Here is a 17,265-nt window from a genome sequence, read left to right on the forward strand (position 1 = left end):
CAGCCTCTGTCAGCACTGGATTTGTGTCAGTAGATAATATAGTCATGTTTGAACTGTTACAAAAGATTTACGTCTGAACTTAATGTGTAGGTTTGTCTATTTAGTGTGCAGTTGACTGGGTGTGTATGTACTATTTGGTAATCTGAAATATTCCAGCCTTTTTTCTATATCTGGTGGTCATATTGTTGAGGTTGACTGATCTTTATAATCTTAAACGCCCCTATGTTTGAACAGGCTACATCTTTGGGAAAAGTTTTCACAGAAATAGAAGGAAAGCTATTTCTTTTTTATTGCCCATCATGGATGTAACTTAATCCACTTTGCCAGATTTTATCATGCTTCAAAATATCACATAGGTCAGGCTTGTTCATGCTAGACTATGTTGGTGAGAATCGTTTTTGTATATGTTGAGATTATGATTATTGTTGAGTCATCCTGTTCTTTTCCTACCTTCTGAATCTGAAAATATCATCTGTGCAAAAAATATAGGTCTTTCAATCATTCATACTTGCAATTCAGCTTTTGCTGGTCAATGCCATCATATTATAATGCATTATCTGGACTTCACCTTGTTAGCTTCAGGATCAAACATTCAGCTCTTCAGGATGAAACATTCAGCTTCTCTTATTTGGGTTAATTAAATCAAGTACATGTTCTTCCTAAATCATTTACATGATTCCTGAGAATTGCATTATGATTTCCATATGCTTATGGGTGCTTTCCAGTCAGTTAATAGCTTATGCCCTTTCTCAAACTTTTCAGGTATTCACCGAAGACCTGCTGAGGTCCTTGGCCAAGTTCATGTTGCTTCTCGAGTACGCCCATCTGAATCTTTGTGGGCCTTAGCATGTGGGGGTCCATTGGCTTTACTTCCGCTGATAGTGAGCAATGTTCAGAAAGATAGCCTGGAACCTGTGATTGGTGATTTGCCCATGTCTCTTGCAACAACTTCATTCTCTGCCCCTATTTTCAGAATTATCTCCAGTGCAATTCAACATCCTGGAAATAATGAGGAGTTATGTCGAGCACGAGCACCTGAGCTTTTGTCAAGAATTTTACATTATCTTCTGCAAACTCTATCAATGCTGGAACTTGGAAAGCAAAATGGGTTGAGTGATGAGGAAGTTGTTGCTGCAATTGTGTCCCTATGTCAATCTCAGAAAAATAACCATACACTTAAAGTGCAGCTTTTTAGTACTTTGCTTTTAGATCTGAAGATGTGGAGTTTGTGCAACTATGGTTTACAGAAGAAGCTTCTGTCTTCACTTGCAGACATGGTGTTTACAGAATCAGCAGCTATGCGGGATGCCAATGCCCTGCAAATGCTTCTTGACAGCTGCAGGAGGTGCTATTGGATTATTCGGGAAAAGGATTCTGTTGATACTTTTTCACTTCATGGTGCACCAAGACCTATGGGTGAAGTCAATGCTCTGGTTGATGAGCTCTTAGTGGTCATTGAGCTTTTAATCGGAGCAGCTCCATCTTCATTGGCTGCTGATGATGTTCGTTGCTTGATAAGTTTCATTGCTGACTGTCCACAACCTAATCAGGTAGATTCATAAATTGTCATCAAGTCGGTTACTGTTCAAGTAAAATATGATGAAACTATTGCTGTTGTCAATTTAAACAATTCTTGTTCTTGAAATTCTAGATTAGTTCGTGTACCAACATTTATTTAGTGCTATTTTCTTTTTCATAATTGTCAGCAGTTAATTGCATCTGTCTGCACTTCCGTGAAAATTATGTATCATTGTTTAAGAAGGCTTATTTGCACCTTGTCTTGCATTGGCTCTTGAGAGTGACTTTCAGAAAGCACGTTGAGGCTCATGGTTGAGGCTTTAAATGTGAGATATATTATTATAAAGTAGCTCATGTGAGCCATATGTGTAGTATTTTGAGTTATGCCTTAATTTTTTTCCCTAAGTTTCTTTGTATTACATTATATGTGGATTTAAGTTTGAAACCTAAGTATGTTGAGATAGGTTATCGTAGCCATTAAGATTCACACACACCTTTGTTGTTTGGAACTTTTTATTTTACCAGTTCCAAACACAATGCTGACATCCTTTAAATTTATTATATTCACACGTTTTTATTAAACTTTCAATTTTTCATGATTTTAAGCTTTTGGTCTTTGGATTACTGCATCATTCATACAATACAAGTTGTAGGCTTGATGTTTGAATTTTTTGTGTTTGTGTCTGCTTTCTGACTTGGTAAATATCAGATAGTTTTAGTCTTATCAATGTACAATCTTTAATTATACGCTAGTTCTTGGTAACATGCTTTATATTAGAGTTTCTACTAGTTATTTTGGCTTAGAACTTTTCTTCTTGATGCTTTTTTCAGGTTGCAAGAGTGTTGCACGTAATCTATAGACTGGTTGTGCAGCCGAATACATCTAGGGCTCACACATTTGCACAGTCATTTATATCTTGTGGTGGAATAGAAACACTTCTTGTTCTTTTGCAGCGAGAAGCCAAAGCTGGTAATCATAATATTTTGGATAATTCTAGTGTATCTGCTGCTGATAATGCATCTGCGGATGTTTCTAGGATGGCAACTACTGGTGGCGAACCAAAAAGCCAGGATGATGAACTAGAATCTCCTGAACAGAAGGAATATGGTTCTCAGGAGGAGATCACAAAATTTGGGTCTTTGAATACTAATAATGGTTCTTTTAAGGTTTCCATGGGCACAAACATTGAAAGAATGATGTCTGCTTCTGATAACCAACTGTTGAAGAATCTTGGTGGCATCAGTTTCTCAATAAGTCCCGACAGTGCTAGGAACAATGTATATAATATTGACAATGGTGATGGGATTGTGGTTGGGATAATAACCCTATTGGGTGCTCTTGTCTCATCAGGTCATCTGAAAAATAACTCAAATGCTGCTACCCAAAGTCCATCAAGTAACATTCTGAGTATTGTGGGTCCTGAAGAAGGGAGTACGATGTTTGAAGACAGAGTTGCTTTGTTACTTTTTGCATTGCAAAAAGCATTTCAAGCAGCTCCACAAAGGCTTATGACTACCAATGTGTATATGGCCATATTGGCAGCAACGGTATGAACAGTTTGCACTACTTGTCAACTACGTCTATTATGATTCTCTCCAATATAGTTTTTAATAGCTAAACAATGCTGAACTGTCAAAAATGCACTACGATATAGAGGATTTGGCATGAATAGTTTTGTCTATGGTTATCTCTTCTCAGAATGTTGAGATAGTTACATGAGTCAAGTTATCTGGTTACAGATATTTTTCTATTACTCCTTTTCACTTGATCAGGCTTTTCTTTTTTATTCATGATGATGAACTATTTGTTAATTGCTGAGGGCAAATGTTTTTAGCTTCAAGTTGGATGTGACAATGTTGAAACCTGAAATTTTGACTTGTTCATTTCTTTGTGTTGTGTACTTCAAGATAATAAAAGTCCATCAGGTCATCTTGCATGATTTTGTAGTGCTTTTCCTGGCCCTGTTTTTTTTTTTTTTTTTTTTATCATGTTACTGTTATTACTAATAGAATCTCTTACATGGAGTTCAGAAATTAATATTTTTTCTGAGAAAAATGTTTCTCCACAGGAAAAAGTATGTTGTCAATGAATAATGTTGTTTAGTACAAAGACTTTACGCTTGTCCGGTTGTCCCAGTACCAGTAAAATGTGGCTAGTAATTATATAACATAGACATGAACAATCATGTTAGAGTTGTTGATAGATGAACTCATGACTGCTGTGGCAGAGCAGGTAAGTTGACCCATCTACACCTAAACATTTTGGTACAACTGTAAGTACGTTAGCCAGAAATCCAAAGAATTCACCCTCCATTGCTGTTGCGCATGGCCTAATTCCGATACATGGGTACTTATCATATCTGGAAGCATAATATAGGCAGATATTAGAAAATTTTCTAAATGTTTCTAAAGCTGACTTATATTGCTGTGTAACTGCAAAGGGCAAAACTTTATAAAGCAAAGATCTTCACATAAAATACTTCAGGAAGGATTAACAATAAACGGTAAGACCGATCTCTGTAATTTAAGATATACTGAGGGATGGGCAGGCTAAACATAGTTTCTCTTGGCTGTTTTGGAGCTTGATTGTTGTTGCTTACAATGCTAATACTGAAAGCAGAGTCTCTGGGGCAATGTTGTTTGGCCCATGTTTTTAAATAGTGGTATTGAACCCATACAGTTTTTTCCTCGGAATGATATGGTACTGTAGAGAGCTTCGGAAAAATTGATAAACTGTCGGTACATTTTGAAACCGACAGCTTCAGAAAAATTGATAAACTGTCGGTGCTCAACTGTCAAGGTTCCATCAGTATGCACTGGTGTGCACCAGTATAAACCAGTATGACCAGTATAGTACTATCGGTATACAGTGTTTCGGTATCCAGCACCCATAACAGTGCTGATTGTGTCAGACGTATGGTACCGGTTGTACCATCTGGTTTTTGATACCATAGTTTTGCCCTTTTTTATCTTTTCACTATAGACACCTATACATTGTGCCAGCAACAATTCTCAGTTTCCTGGTGCAACAGATTTACCCATGCTCTTAAAGAGTGGTAAGTGGACCTGATTTGCTGCTTTTATTTAATTAAATCTTGCTGGCCAGATGTGCAGAAATTAGGAACATGTCCTGTCTCACTGGAGAAGGAAAAATCTCTCAAAATTTCATTAGATGTGGACTTCCATTCACCATGAGTCATTCTCTTACTCTTTCTGATATCACGTTATATGGTAATGGATTAAGAAATTGCAGGGAGCATGGATATGGTGTTGTTTTTTAATTTTCTTTTTCTTTTTCTGAGACCATCATCATTGAAGTGAACTTGAGCTACTCCTACATCAATTAACTATAAAAGAGGCATTTACATTTTTTGGAAAGATGGACCTGGGTCTTCTAATTTGATTTTCACCCAAATTTGTTTCTAGATAATATTTTGAATTTGTATCATAGTTTTGTTGATGCTAAGCCTTAATATACTCTTGCAGCATTTACATCTTTACTGATTCTTTGAAGTGTGAAAATGCTAAACCACATTATCTATCTTTTGATCCAGACAAATGTTTCATCCACTGATGATGGCCTGAACGTGCATGATTCTGGTCACCGCTTTGAGAATCTCCAACTTTTACTGGTCCTTCTCCGTTCACTTCCCTATGCATCCAGGGCATTCCAGGTTCGAGCTGTACAGGTAACATGCTGGGACCTCTTTAACTTCTGCACAGTACTTTTTGATCTGCATGCCTACAATTGTGCATATTGCACTGCTGTATGTTTCCTATTGCAAATACAAATTCCTTTATCACGGCCTTTTGTGGTACTACAGAAGCCAACCGCTATGAAATTATCATTATGGAGTTATTGCTGATGTCACTAGCCAGGCTTAGATTACTGATTGCATTCTCTCTGTGAAGCTTTTATCTAATTTTGTTCTTGTCATCATGGTAATTTATGTTTGCACAAGGATTTCTAATGAATTTTGTTGTTTATATATGATCGTTTTAAAGCTATCGTTTCTATGAGACAAATGGGAAATACAAAGAGGAGTAAGTTTTTGTCTACACCCCTGATCATCTATTAGTGTTGCATTCTCACTGAATCATCAAAATCTACATGAGTGCGTGGTAGCTTAGTCTAGTCTATTTTCTATACAAATAATGCAAAATGTAAATTTTCAAAAGACCGGAACCCTTACCTGTCTCATAATCCCGGTAACATACTGAGGCAAAAGCTATTGCTGTGTACAAACATGCATTAGTTGCCAAATTATGCTGCCATCTTTGCTTGTGCTTTATCCCTTCGAAAGAGCTATACAAAACTAATAAGATAATAGTCATATTTAAAAATTATTATACCCATCGCCAACTGCTTTGTTGTACTTCTATGTACATATGTTGCATCAGCTTTTTTAAGCTGCCCACAAATGTTTGGCTCATGAAGATAGTGTTTGTAGGTGGTTGGTTGGTTTTGTCTTTTCAATTGGATGCTACAAGGTTCGCCATCATGGTATCGAACTCCGTATTGGTACCATCTTACTACAGTATCAGTATGCCCAGTATAGAGGCCAGTTTGGCGTACTGAGTGTCGGTACGTTTTTTGTACCGCATACCGATTCAATATCGTTATAGTACAGTCGGTACGCACCGGTGCTGACCGGTTTATATCATGTTGTGTGGTCAAAGGTAATCAAATGCAAGTTGTTTAGAATGGAATATCAGATGATGTGTAGCTTCAAATTTTCCACTACCCTATTCCCTCTCGTTTCTTTTTGGCCCTTTGCATGCTATTTAGGTAGATTGCCAAAGAATGCGGAAAATGCAAAGGCGCCTAAGGTGTTTGTTTCGTGATGGATTGATAATGATTTAGAGGGAGGCTGGTGATGGTTATCTTTACTATTTTTAATAGGAGGAGGTTTCATGCCTGGACTGCCAACTTTGTTACCCAAACTTACCTTTGTAGCTGGAATCTTTAAAAGATGCAATAATTTTCTCTCTCATTTCTTTGTACAACTCTATTATCAAGGGTACCCAAGCTTTCGCATGCCTCCCAGAAAAATCTTAATTTCTCTCTCCAATAATTTACGTCTAATAGAGTCCTAATTAAAATAGGCAAGAAAAGAATAAATGTGTGAACTTCCATTCCAGCAAAGTTTAATTTAGATAGGAAATAGGACAATAATCGGTCTGGAGCATGCATTTTATATGCTGTGATCAAATAAACTTTCCTTATCAAATAAAAAATCTCAACCATTAACTTTATTTAGAGAGGGGCCATGCTTGCGCTGAGAGTGAGGGCAGCCATGCTAAGAGAGAGAGAGAGCAACTCCCCGTTTTTTTTCTCCATCTCCTCACCCTTTCTTGAAAGGCACATGCTAAGTGTGCTTAGTTAGGTTGAGAGAGGTTAAGTATATGGTTGTGCCAAGATTTCTGGTTTGTCGTTCTAAGTGCCTTTCTTGGGGAGTAAGTCCATGAGAATAGTGGTGTTGGTTCCTCCTTTGAGCAGAATTTCTAAGAAGAGGGGAGTGGGAGATAAAATAGAGGAATTTGTTCCAGGTTTTAGAGAGTTTATTTCAGGTTTTGTTGAAGTCATCGAGTATCATACATTCATGAGCCTGTAGCTTGTTTTTATAGTGGCCCATTTGGTTTTGATAGGAAAAATTGACTAGTGCATGGCCAAGTAGATGTTTGAAATGTGACTGAAAGGGTCTATATTGACAAAACGAGAAATTGCTTTAAGGGAACTCGGTTGTCTGAGAATATTAAACTGTCGGAGTTAAAATGAATTATTAAAGGGGGAATTCTTGACAGCAAGCATTTTGAAGAAGCTGTTCATGGTTATACAATTGTTTCATAATTTGTCTGATGAAGAAAATGCGCTGGTTTGTTAAATGAAGATCATCTTTTAAAATATCTGGGTTTTCTTGGCAGGCTTATTGCCAAGTTTGCTAAAAGATAGTTGCCATACATTATCTGTCCAAGACACCAAGCTAGATGTTCTGTTGTACATCATAAGCTCTGTTGTTGTATGAATATTGTTGCAAATTATGTGAATTATTCCTTTTGAGCATAAGAATGTAAATCAAGTATTCACTTTGTTGCTCTCATGGGAGTGACTTAAATTATGTCGAGACTTGTTACTATGTTTGAATATAGTTTACCATGACTTATGATAACAAATCTCGTATAGCTAAGTTTATCATGTCTAAACACTTTTGTCAATAGAAAAATTTGAGAAGTGCTATCAATGAATTTAGGCAAGACAAAATTACTAGACTTTTTCAAGTGCTACAGAAAACTTGTTAGCAGGTGTGAGTTTTCCTGCTCAATATAGATCCCATTCCAAATTGTAAAGCAAAAATGGGAATTGCAGATCATGCTGCGTGAGATGATTCCTTCTATCTGTAATAAAAGGACAGCAGCCAGTTCCTTTAATTTTAATCTAAGGGCCCAAAACTCACTAGTTCCTTGTTCATTCTGGACAGATCTAGAACCCATGCATTGGTATATGCTTCTGTCCAGCTTGTATTTCTTTTACATTAATGTTGTAACTTCATTGGGCTTATTTTCATTTCCTCTTTTACAAAACTGGCTTTGTTTTCCCCTCTGCTTGGAGTGAGATAAAACTTGGGTGAGTTACAGTGATTGTTTAGAACCAGTATGGCTTTGTTATAGGTTATCCTCTATTGGAAACATGTAAATTCATGGACAAGGGATTCCATGAATTAAGCATTAAAGAGCCCATCAATTTGTTCACTAGAAGTGCAATGCTGCAAGCCATTCTCAATATAAGCATTAGGATGTCAGTGTGTATGGGTACAATGCTTACACTGAAGCCATAATCTATAGGATGAGATTCTGCCATCATCGTTTTGCCCTTCTGATATTTTTAGGGTAACAAGATTTTGCAATGCGTAGACTGAAGCTGCACTTTTATAAACAGCTGCAGAATGGTATTAGACAAAATATGGTCAAAATGAGCCATTTTTGACAGCTTAACATGTTTATTAAGTATTATAAATTTAAACCAGTGTATTACTTGATATCTGGGTGTTGAACAAACTTAGTCATTTGTAGTATGCCATGGTTGATGAACATGTTCTCAGGTGAAACAGCATTTGTTCTCGAGGAGTGGGCTTTTCTGTTTGCTTTGGGAGGCTTTTCATAAGATACATGTATCAATATATGTAAAAGCATGCATTAGAATACACAGTTAATAGCTTAGTGAAGTTAAAAGTTATTTGGCGGTGCATTATGATTGGTGCATACTGTCTGCAAGATGTTGTACTCTTAAGAGTGGTAGATTTGGGATTTGCAGCATTCTAAATGGTAGTGGAGGCATCATGGTCTGCCGAACCGACCGGAACCGGTCGGTTTAAGCTATACCGAATCGGTGCCGACAGCTACGGGTATGGTTTGGCGGTGAAAACCGGTACCGAACTGAAACGGGTGCGACCGGCACCGGTAGAAGCGAGAAAGAAGAGGAAGAAAGGAGAGAAGAAGAAGAGAAAGAAGAAAAGAAAGAGTAATAGAAGAAGAAGAGAAGGCAAGTACCGGGAGAAGGAGGACCTCCCTTCCTTGCTCGCGGGCAGGACCTCTCTTCTTTTCTTGCTCGCGGGAGAACGGGGGGAACCGGGAAAGAGAGGAGAAGAGTGGAGGAGAGAGGGGAAGGAGGGTTCGCGAAGAAGAAGAAGAGGAAAAAAATAAAGGAAAAAAAAAACCCGCATGCGGGGGCGAGTGGGAAAACGGGCACGAGTGGGGAACTGCGAGCCCGCTTGCGCCTGCTCGCGTTCCACGCGCAGGGAACCGCGCCCGCACGCGATTCCCTGCACTGGCCGTGATTTCCCGCGTGGCGAACCCATGCTGGTTGCCCCCGCATGGGCTTTAATTTCCGCACAGAGTGGCATTTAATGCCACTCTATGGTAATGCGGACGCGCGCGCGCCCGTGCGTGTCCGAGGCATTTTTTTTTTGTTTTTTCTATCTCGACCGGTTCGGTACCGATTCCGACCGGTACCGGAACCGGTCTTTACCGGTACACTGGTACCATCGGTACCGCAGACCCTGGGAGACATGAACCATAATGAACATCAAAAAGTTGGGAACTCAGGCAAAAGATTTAATGCACAATCTCTCTTTCTCTCTCTTGTATGTATTTTGGTTGAGCTAGGATACTTCTGGCAGGACATAGGTTCAACCCATTGTAAAAGTACTAATCATGTGTTTTTGTGGTTTAAATTGAGGATCCTGCCCTGTTGATCTGATCTAAAATAATTAAAATTCATATAAATAAAAAATCATGTGTTTTTGAGGTTTCTTATCCATGCAATAAGTGGGGCAAAATGGAGTACGTCAAGATATTAAATTTGAGGTCAATTTGGTTTTGGCTGAAATAGATAGCCACATTCCAACACCAAATGAAAGCTGGCCAAAACTTATTATGGATGACATATCTATTTATGACTTTTCAATATTATTTTGAATCATTTCTTCGTTTTCTCAGATATATTTTGGCAATGAATACGTTATGTGGGTGATTTTTTGTTTTCTTATCTGTACTTCGCTTTTCCATTCTTTTGGAGAGTGGATTCAGAATGTAAAAGCTAGGATCTGGTAGATTTAAGGTTAAATCTTATAAACAAACAGATGAATTATATCTAGGTGTAATCTTGTTTTCAAAATTTATGAATTTCAAATTATATATTGGATTATGCTATTCAATGGTCACTGCCATATTAATTTCATATTCAGATGCAAGTTTGTATTTGAAGATTAGATCTTATAGATATTTGCATAGTTATGTCTAACGTAATTAGATAGTTCTTAATCAAAACATATTTCTTGAGCCAATATGCAACATAACTTGTTGATATTCCCAACATTTTTTAATATAATTTTGGAGTATTATAGAATTACACCTTTAAATCTGTGAGCACTGTGACCGTACATCTAATGATTACGAACAATACAAAATACTTAAAGCTTTGTTGTATGTGTTTCCTTGGCCTATTTTCTTTTTCTACTATTTTCTATCTCATCTTTTTCATCAGAATAGCATATCTTGGGCTGAAACTGTTGAAGCTATCGAACTTGAAACTTGATTTGTCGGGCAAAATTTGAATAGTTTCGTACTTTGGGTGGTAGATAATAGATACTGTTGTGGTTGAAATTTGGCCTGAGGGTGACCATGCCGGAAGAAGCTGAGAAGACGCCGGCCGGGATAGAGAAAGAGGGCCACCTCTTGCGCTCTGGGGTACCTGCACAAAGCCTTGGCCGGAGATTCCGGCGAAGGCCCTCTGATGGCTAAGTTAGCCGGGCTTTTGGAGAGGTTTCTAAGTGCCTTAGATGGCCTCTTATGACTTAAGAGTACTTGTAATAGCTTATAATGGCTTGTCCAAACTTACCGAAGGCCTTTCCCTACCCTTTTTTATAGGGTGAGGGTCTCGGCTGTTACCTGAAATTTCGAGTCGATTCGTAATCAACTGGCCATTAATTGGAGGCGGCGTACAACATGGAGATCTATCCTGCGGGCGAAGAATTCGGGAGATATCTTTTCGGATCTGTTCTGAGGGTCTGCCATGTCATTCTTAATGGAAGTGGTCGAGGAAGTTCTTAAATGCGTCGTGTGTGCACTTACTCCGAGGCATTACCTGGTGGTATGCGAGAAGTCAGTCATCAATGCCCTGCCCCCCGAGGCGACTGTCATAATGACTAGCATTTAACACCGCGATCCAGGAAGATCTGCTGAGAGAGCCTCTGGCATGATTTGGCTCTTGGCGGGATCGAGGTCTACTTGGCTCTTGGCAGGGCGTCGTTGCCTGTGGCCGAGGGAGCCTCTTCCGCTCGCGGTTGACACTGCAGGGCGCCCTGGAGCTCAGGCCGGGACGTCATCGTACCTTCGGTGGAGGGAGTCTCTTCGGCCCTCTTGGCTCTGAGGTTTGCTCGACCAGAATTGGGTGACTCCATGCCGGAGTAGGACGATCCATTTTGCCTCCCATCATTTATGCTCGGATATATTTTAATTTATACGACAGATGCGCATGAAAGTTGAGCTTAGTTGGATCTCTATAGACTATATAGCACATTAAAATATTTTATTGTGCTCTTAAAGCCATTTTTAGATTCCTTAACATTTAATTTTCAGTTTTAGATATTTTAGATGTTCTAGGTCATGTTTGTTGGCATGGATTTTCAGATGTTGCCTTTTGATTTTGCGGTGTGTGTTTGAAGCCTAGTCTTATCGTGAGAATACTAGCTCAATTATACTTGTCTGTGCATGTGCGTATGTATGATGTATGTATTCACATAAATATGTATGTATATAAACGAGGAGACCCAGTCTAGCACTATCATATAATTCTTGATGTATGTATGCATTTCGAAAAGAAACAGTATTTTATGAAGCGTGGAGTCCCAGTCTAGCCTTATCATGTAATGCTTGATCTCCAATGGCTGCTGACATGTTTAAACTGATTTTCCATGTATATGATTACAGGATCTTCTGTTTTTGGCTTGCAGTCATCCAGAAAATAGAACTAGTCTTACTTGCATGGCAGAATGGCCTGAGTGGATATTGGAGGTTCTAATATCTAATTATGAGGTGATTTTTTTTTTTTTTTTTTTTGACATTGAATTCTGTAAACTGTATAAGTACACAAAAAGTTAGCACATGTATGTATTTATCTGTTACTGAAAGTGGCTAACAATATGCATGCTAATATGTGTTACTTTTTTGGTATGGTTTTATGCATGATATGCTTATGGTTATTTTGCTTTATGAGTTGTTTTAATATATCTCTTGCTTTTACAGATGGGTTCAAGCAAAGATTCAAATGGTGTAAGCATTTCTGAGATAGAAGACCTCATACATAACTTTCTCATTATCATATTAGAGCATTCAATGCGTCAAAAAGATGGATGGAAGGTAAGCTTTGTCCATCTGTCGTTGGCAATTCGTGTAATTGCTCATTTCCCTATAGTGTCCTTAATTTTGTTGATGAATATTCCTTGCTCTTCACTTAATCTAGTGTCATGGTAGTCACAGACTAAGCTCTGAATAGTAAAGGTTGCAAAAACAATTCTGCAAAAAATTATTATGTATTATGAAATATTGTCAAAATGGTGGCTTGAATATGCATTTGAGTGGCTATATTTGTTGTTCGTGACTGATTAAGGATGTATTTTGGATGAAGTAAAGGCCTACCTATTTAAAGAATAGGAATGATAGAAGTATAATTGCCAAAAAAAAGCAAATGCACTTTGCACCATACTGCTTGGGTTTTGTCATGGACTGAATCAGAAAACCATCTTATTATTTTGTTAGAACTTAGATTTCGCAATTTATGCAATTTGTATATTTATCTATATATCAAATTTGAATTATTTTCACTAGCACCATGCACAGGGGAAAAAATGTGGACTTCTGTGATTACTCTAAGAGGCTGCAAGAATATGGGCCCAAAGTGGGGATTCCTTTGGGATATGCATGATCATACTTTCTTTCTGTTGTTAAAATGGTATGGGGCTTGCAAGGAATAATACTACTAGGACAAGGCCTCAAGTGAAGGCCATGGAGGAGGGCTACACATGGCAGGCTCGAAACCTGTGGTTGTATAATATAGATTCTTCTCTAACCATCTGAAGCTGCTCAAGTGGGTTTTTTTTTGCCATTCAGAAATTGTTACAAGTAATGTAAAGTTTTGTTTTACTCTATAAAATCTGTCTAGTTTGAGTTCTAAATCTTTGGGAGAAATTTTATAGTTCATTCACAAATCAATAACTTTACGCTTCGGTGTCTCTTTTCCATGGGTATGTTCTTATTTTTGCTTTTCTTTGTTTTTGGGCTTGGAAATTTTGCAGTAACTGAAATTTCAACGACATATTCCTAGTCATGTGTATACTTTTCTTTTCTTCTTCCCCTCTACAAATCTAATGCTTCTTCTCATTCTCAAACAAATGGAACATAGTATCTAGTGAATTTCTACCAACTTTTCCTATATGGCATCGTGAAGGAAATCCATTGACAACTTTCACCTTCATATTCAAGCAGTAGTCACCTCTCCATTTATTCAAAGTGGTGTTTGCCAACTTCTGGTTGCTCTTACAGTCTCCCCCTATATTTTAGCAAAATTACAGTCTCCCTCTATACACGGAGGTGTTTGCCAACAACATATTCCTCATAGGTCGTTGATCTTTTATGATATTGAGCCTTTGGATTTATGAATTTTTGAATTTCCGAATGATTGGTCATGGAGATAGTAGGACTGACAATTGAGGCAAATCTGTAATACTGGGGCTTAATTGTTATTCTGTTAAGTTGGTGTTAGAAAAGTGAAGCTAAATACATGTAACATCCTTGGTTTGCTTGCCATTATCAATTTGAATGAACCACTTCGCACCATTTACCACATTTGTCAGAACTCAGAGCTAATTATTGTTCAGAACTTATGAGTTATGATCTAATTAACTCTAATCACCATGTTATTTTCTTTTCAATACCCTAAGTTGGCCTCCTTTCTGGACTTTGAGGTGATGAGGAAATTCAAGGTTGCAAAAGAGGACAATTACATGCATTCTGATCATGCACAGAAAGCATCATAACCAATGATCAGAACCAAAGGTTATGCTTTTCATTCTCATGACAACTCAAAGTTTGAGTTTGAGAGGAGAAGGATTGGATCAACAATTGGGATAATATGCAGATAATATTACAGAAGTTTGTTATACTATTATGTGTAGATGGATTTGGCCAAGGTGACAATACCTTATAGAATTTTGTTAATGAGCTTACAACTGAAATGAGGGTTCCCTAGTGGAACCTGAGACAACTTCTATATAGATATGCCCCAAGCCTAAGGTTTTGATTAGAATTCATGATGCAGATGATACTTGCATGGTATATGTAAGTCCATCGCTGATCTATTGTGACCTTGATAGGTCTACTTTTTTCTACCTATGCATAGATATGCTTTTTCTATGCAATATTTTATTAGTGAATATTCCTTATAATAATTGTAATATGATTTACTTATTTACTAAAAACTTTACCTAATTAACTTATTCTACTTGTAGGTCATAGAATGTGGCTTATAAACTCTTTTTTCTGAAAACAATTAACTTTAGAATTTTTTTAAGAGAGACTTGATTCAGGGTGGAGAAAGAACCAAGATACATCGCATCCTTGAACCAAGGTTGCACATTGAGTTGGGAATTCTTAAAGCATATTGAACAAAAATTAAAGAATGGATTTTTTCACAAACTTAGCCTGCCTTTTTAATATAGTTCATGGGCGATGTAAATATATGAAGCGGAGTAGTTTTGGCTCCGGGCCTCTCGATTAAATGGGCAGACCTGGGGGTTCAATAGGACATATATATTGCATATGTTGCTGTAATTTGTTAATTTATGAATTTTCATTTGTTTGGAAATTTAGGTCTCTTCAAAAATTTCGTTAGTTACGAGGTAAAACTTAAACTGTTAAACTGAAGATTCCGTAATAGTTAAAAAACGGTTCTTGCATTTTACCATTTTCTTGGTGACTTTGATAAGCTTTTTGCAATCTAATTGCATGTTGTTGATTGTACAAGCACATTTATATGCGAAATATCTGGTAAAATATTTATGTATAAATATTAGATACTCTTAACTCTTGATACCTACCTAGCTAGGGGTGTGCATAGGTCGGGTTGGGTCAGTTTGGAGCTAAACCTGAAACTGAACCAATTTAAACCAGTTTCCTAAAACTAAAACTGAAACAAAATCGACTATCTGCAAAAACTGCTTGCAACTAACCCGAAAAATTTTGTTCGGTTTTGGTTTAGTTTATCGGGTTGATATTCAATGGGCTGGGCTAAGTCTAAACATAAAAAATTTCATTTCATATAGGGTTGACATTCAATGGACTAGACTAAATGGGCTGGGCTAAGTCATTAAAATTTTATTTTATATATAAAAGAAAATATAAAAAATAAAAAATTGAAAAATATATATATAGATACATATGGGTCAGGCTGGGTTGGGTTGGGTCGGGTCTGGTTGAAGATATATATTTGTATATATACACACAGGTTGGGTCGGGTCGGGTCGGTTTGAATTGATTTTGTGAAAACTCAAACCAAAACTGGACTTTATTTTTTATGGTTCAAGACTTTCTCAAACTGAGACCAAACCAAAAAAAAAAAATGATATAAACCAAACCGAAGAGACCGGTTTGGGTTGGGTTTGCAGTTCGGCCTGTTTTTGCACGCCCCTAGGCTTGGCTGTCTAGGCTTCTTGCTTAGCCTTCAAGGGTGTTACCACCTAGGACTACCTTGCTCTCTAAAGCATGTTAGTCATAGTATCAATTTAGTATTCATCAATTTTCTTACTGTTGCCTTGTACAAATCATAGATTATCATATTCATTGCATCTTTTCATTTATAGGATGTAGAAGCAACAATTCATTGCTCAGAATGGCTGTCAATGGTTGGGGGATCTAGTACAGGAGATCAACGAATCAGGTACCTATATAAGGCAGTCATTTAACAATCATATCATTAATGTTGTTATCCCATACTCATGTTAAAATTACTGTTTGTTGTGGTGTACTTGTCTCCTGTCTTTTAGAAAATACAAATTGTTAATTTATCTCTTTGATTGTTGAAACTTTTGTTTTACTATACTATTGCTATTATTGCAAATATATCTGCTTATTGGCTTTATTATGGCAAAAATTATTGGAAGAAAAATGTAATTTCTGATGAAGAATAAACAATGAAAATTAGTCAGAATTCTTGTCTTGTGAAACATCAATGTTAATGGGTGGTTAGCATCTTGCTTCTGACGAGCTGTAGTAGATATGCATTTAGATTTGGCTTATGAAACTATGTTATGTAAAACTTATTTTACATAACCTTTATTAACTCACTTTTTATATTTGAAGACGTGAAGAGTCGTTGCCTGTCTTTAAAAGAAGGCTATTGGGTGGCTTGCTAGACTTTGCTGCTAGGGAGCTTCAAGTTCAGGTAAGTTCCAATTTGTAAATGTTTAAGTTTCTTTTATGTTGCAACTGTTTTGAAATATAGCATGTTGAAGCATATTGGAAATTGAATCTTACTGACATCATTGGTATTACGTATTTTTGCATCATTAGGCTGTATGTTTGGAGCAATATATCACCGAATCTATAATGACAAAACATTTGTCTAGATGATATAATCATTTTCAGTTCAACTATCACCATTGTCTTGTGGCTACCAGATGTGGTCATACAAAACCCTAGGGTGACAGCTTGCATGATGTTATAGAGCATTTTTAGTTTATGAACAAATCGACGACTGGGGTTTAGTTTATGAATAAATTGATCAAATAATATGATATGACTTAAGACTGTGTCATGCAAATATGTGTGTATATGTTTACATTTATAATTTATGAATAAATTAATCTAATAATGATATTCTTATGAATGAATTAATCTAAAATCATACTTTATGCAAAATGGCATAAATAGATATGAAAATGAAGGATGCAGCACAAAGATCTATGAAATAAGGATGATTCGACTGGTGTTGACATTCAAGTGTGCAGTTTTTTTCAATACAAAATACTAGGCTTTAAATATTTATATATATATATATATTATTTTTTTTAGAGAAGCTTTATGAAAGGTTTCAGATGTTGGCACATTTATTGAAAATGAAGGATGCAGCACAAAGATCTACAATGTACTGATTATCTGATTTAAGGTCTATCGAACTGGGCTGTTCGGCCCAGT

The 17,265-nt window shown here is 37.0% G+C and overlaps 1 protein-coding gene across 5 annotated transcripts in view; it reads left to right on the forward strand.

Annotated features, from left to right (window-relative positions):
* The window catches only part of LOC103718064 (BEACH domain-containing protein C2-like), a 57,195-nt gene that overhangs the window by 5,564 nt on the left and 34,366 nt on the right, over nt 1–17,265 (forward strand). For all 5 annotated transcript variants that reach the window (XR_005507750.1, XM_039117760.1, XM_039117759.1 and 2 more), the window contains 7 exons: nt 763–1,550; nt 2,350–3,066; nt 5,073–5,207; nt 12,007–12,111; nt 12,322–12,435; nt 15,933–16,009; nt 16,432–16,513. Coding sequence is in view for 4 of the 5 variants with exons in the window: in XM_039117760.1 (XP_038973688.1) it covers nt 763–1,550; nt 2,350–3,066; nt 5,073–5,207; nt 12,007–12,111; nt 12,322–12,435; nt 15,933–16,009; nt 16,432–16,513 (2,018 nt within the window). In the remaining variant the exon portion in view is untranslated. The remainder of the gene's footprint in view (nt 1–762; nt 1,551–2,349; nt 3,067–5,072; nt 5,208–12,006; nt 12,112–12,321; nt 12,436–15,932; nt 16,010–16,431; nt 16,514–17,265) is intronic.

This window comes from Phoenix dactylifera, unplaced genomic scaffold (assembly GCF_009389715.1).
Source record: "Phoenix dactylifera cultivar Barhee BC4 unplaced genomic scaffold, palm_55x_up_171113_PBpolish2nd_filt_p 000274F, whole genome shotgun sequence".
NCBI lineage: Eukaryota > Viridiplantae > Streptophyta > Magnoliopsida > Arecales > Arecaceae > Phoenix > Phoenix dactylifera.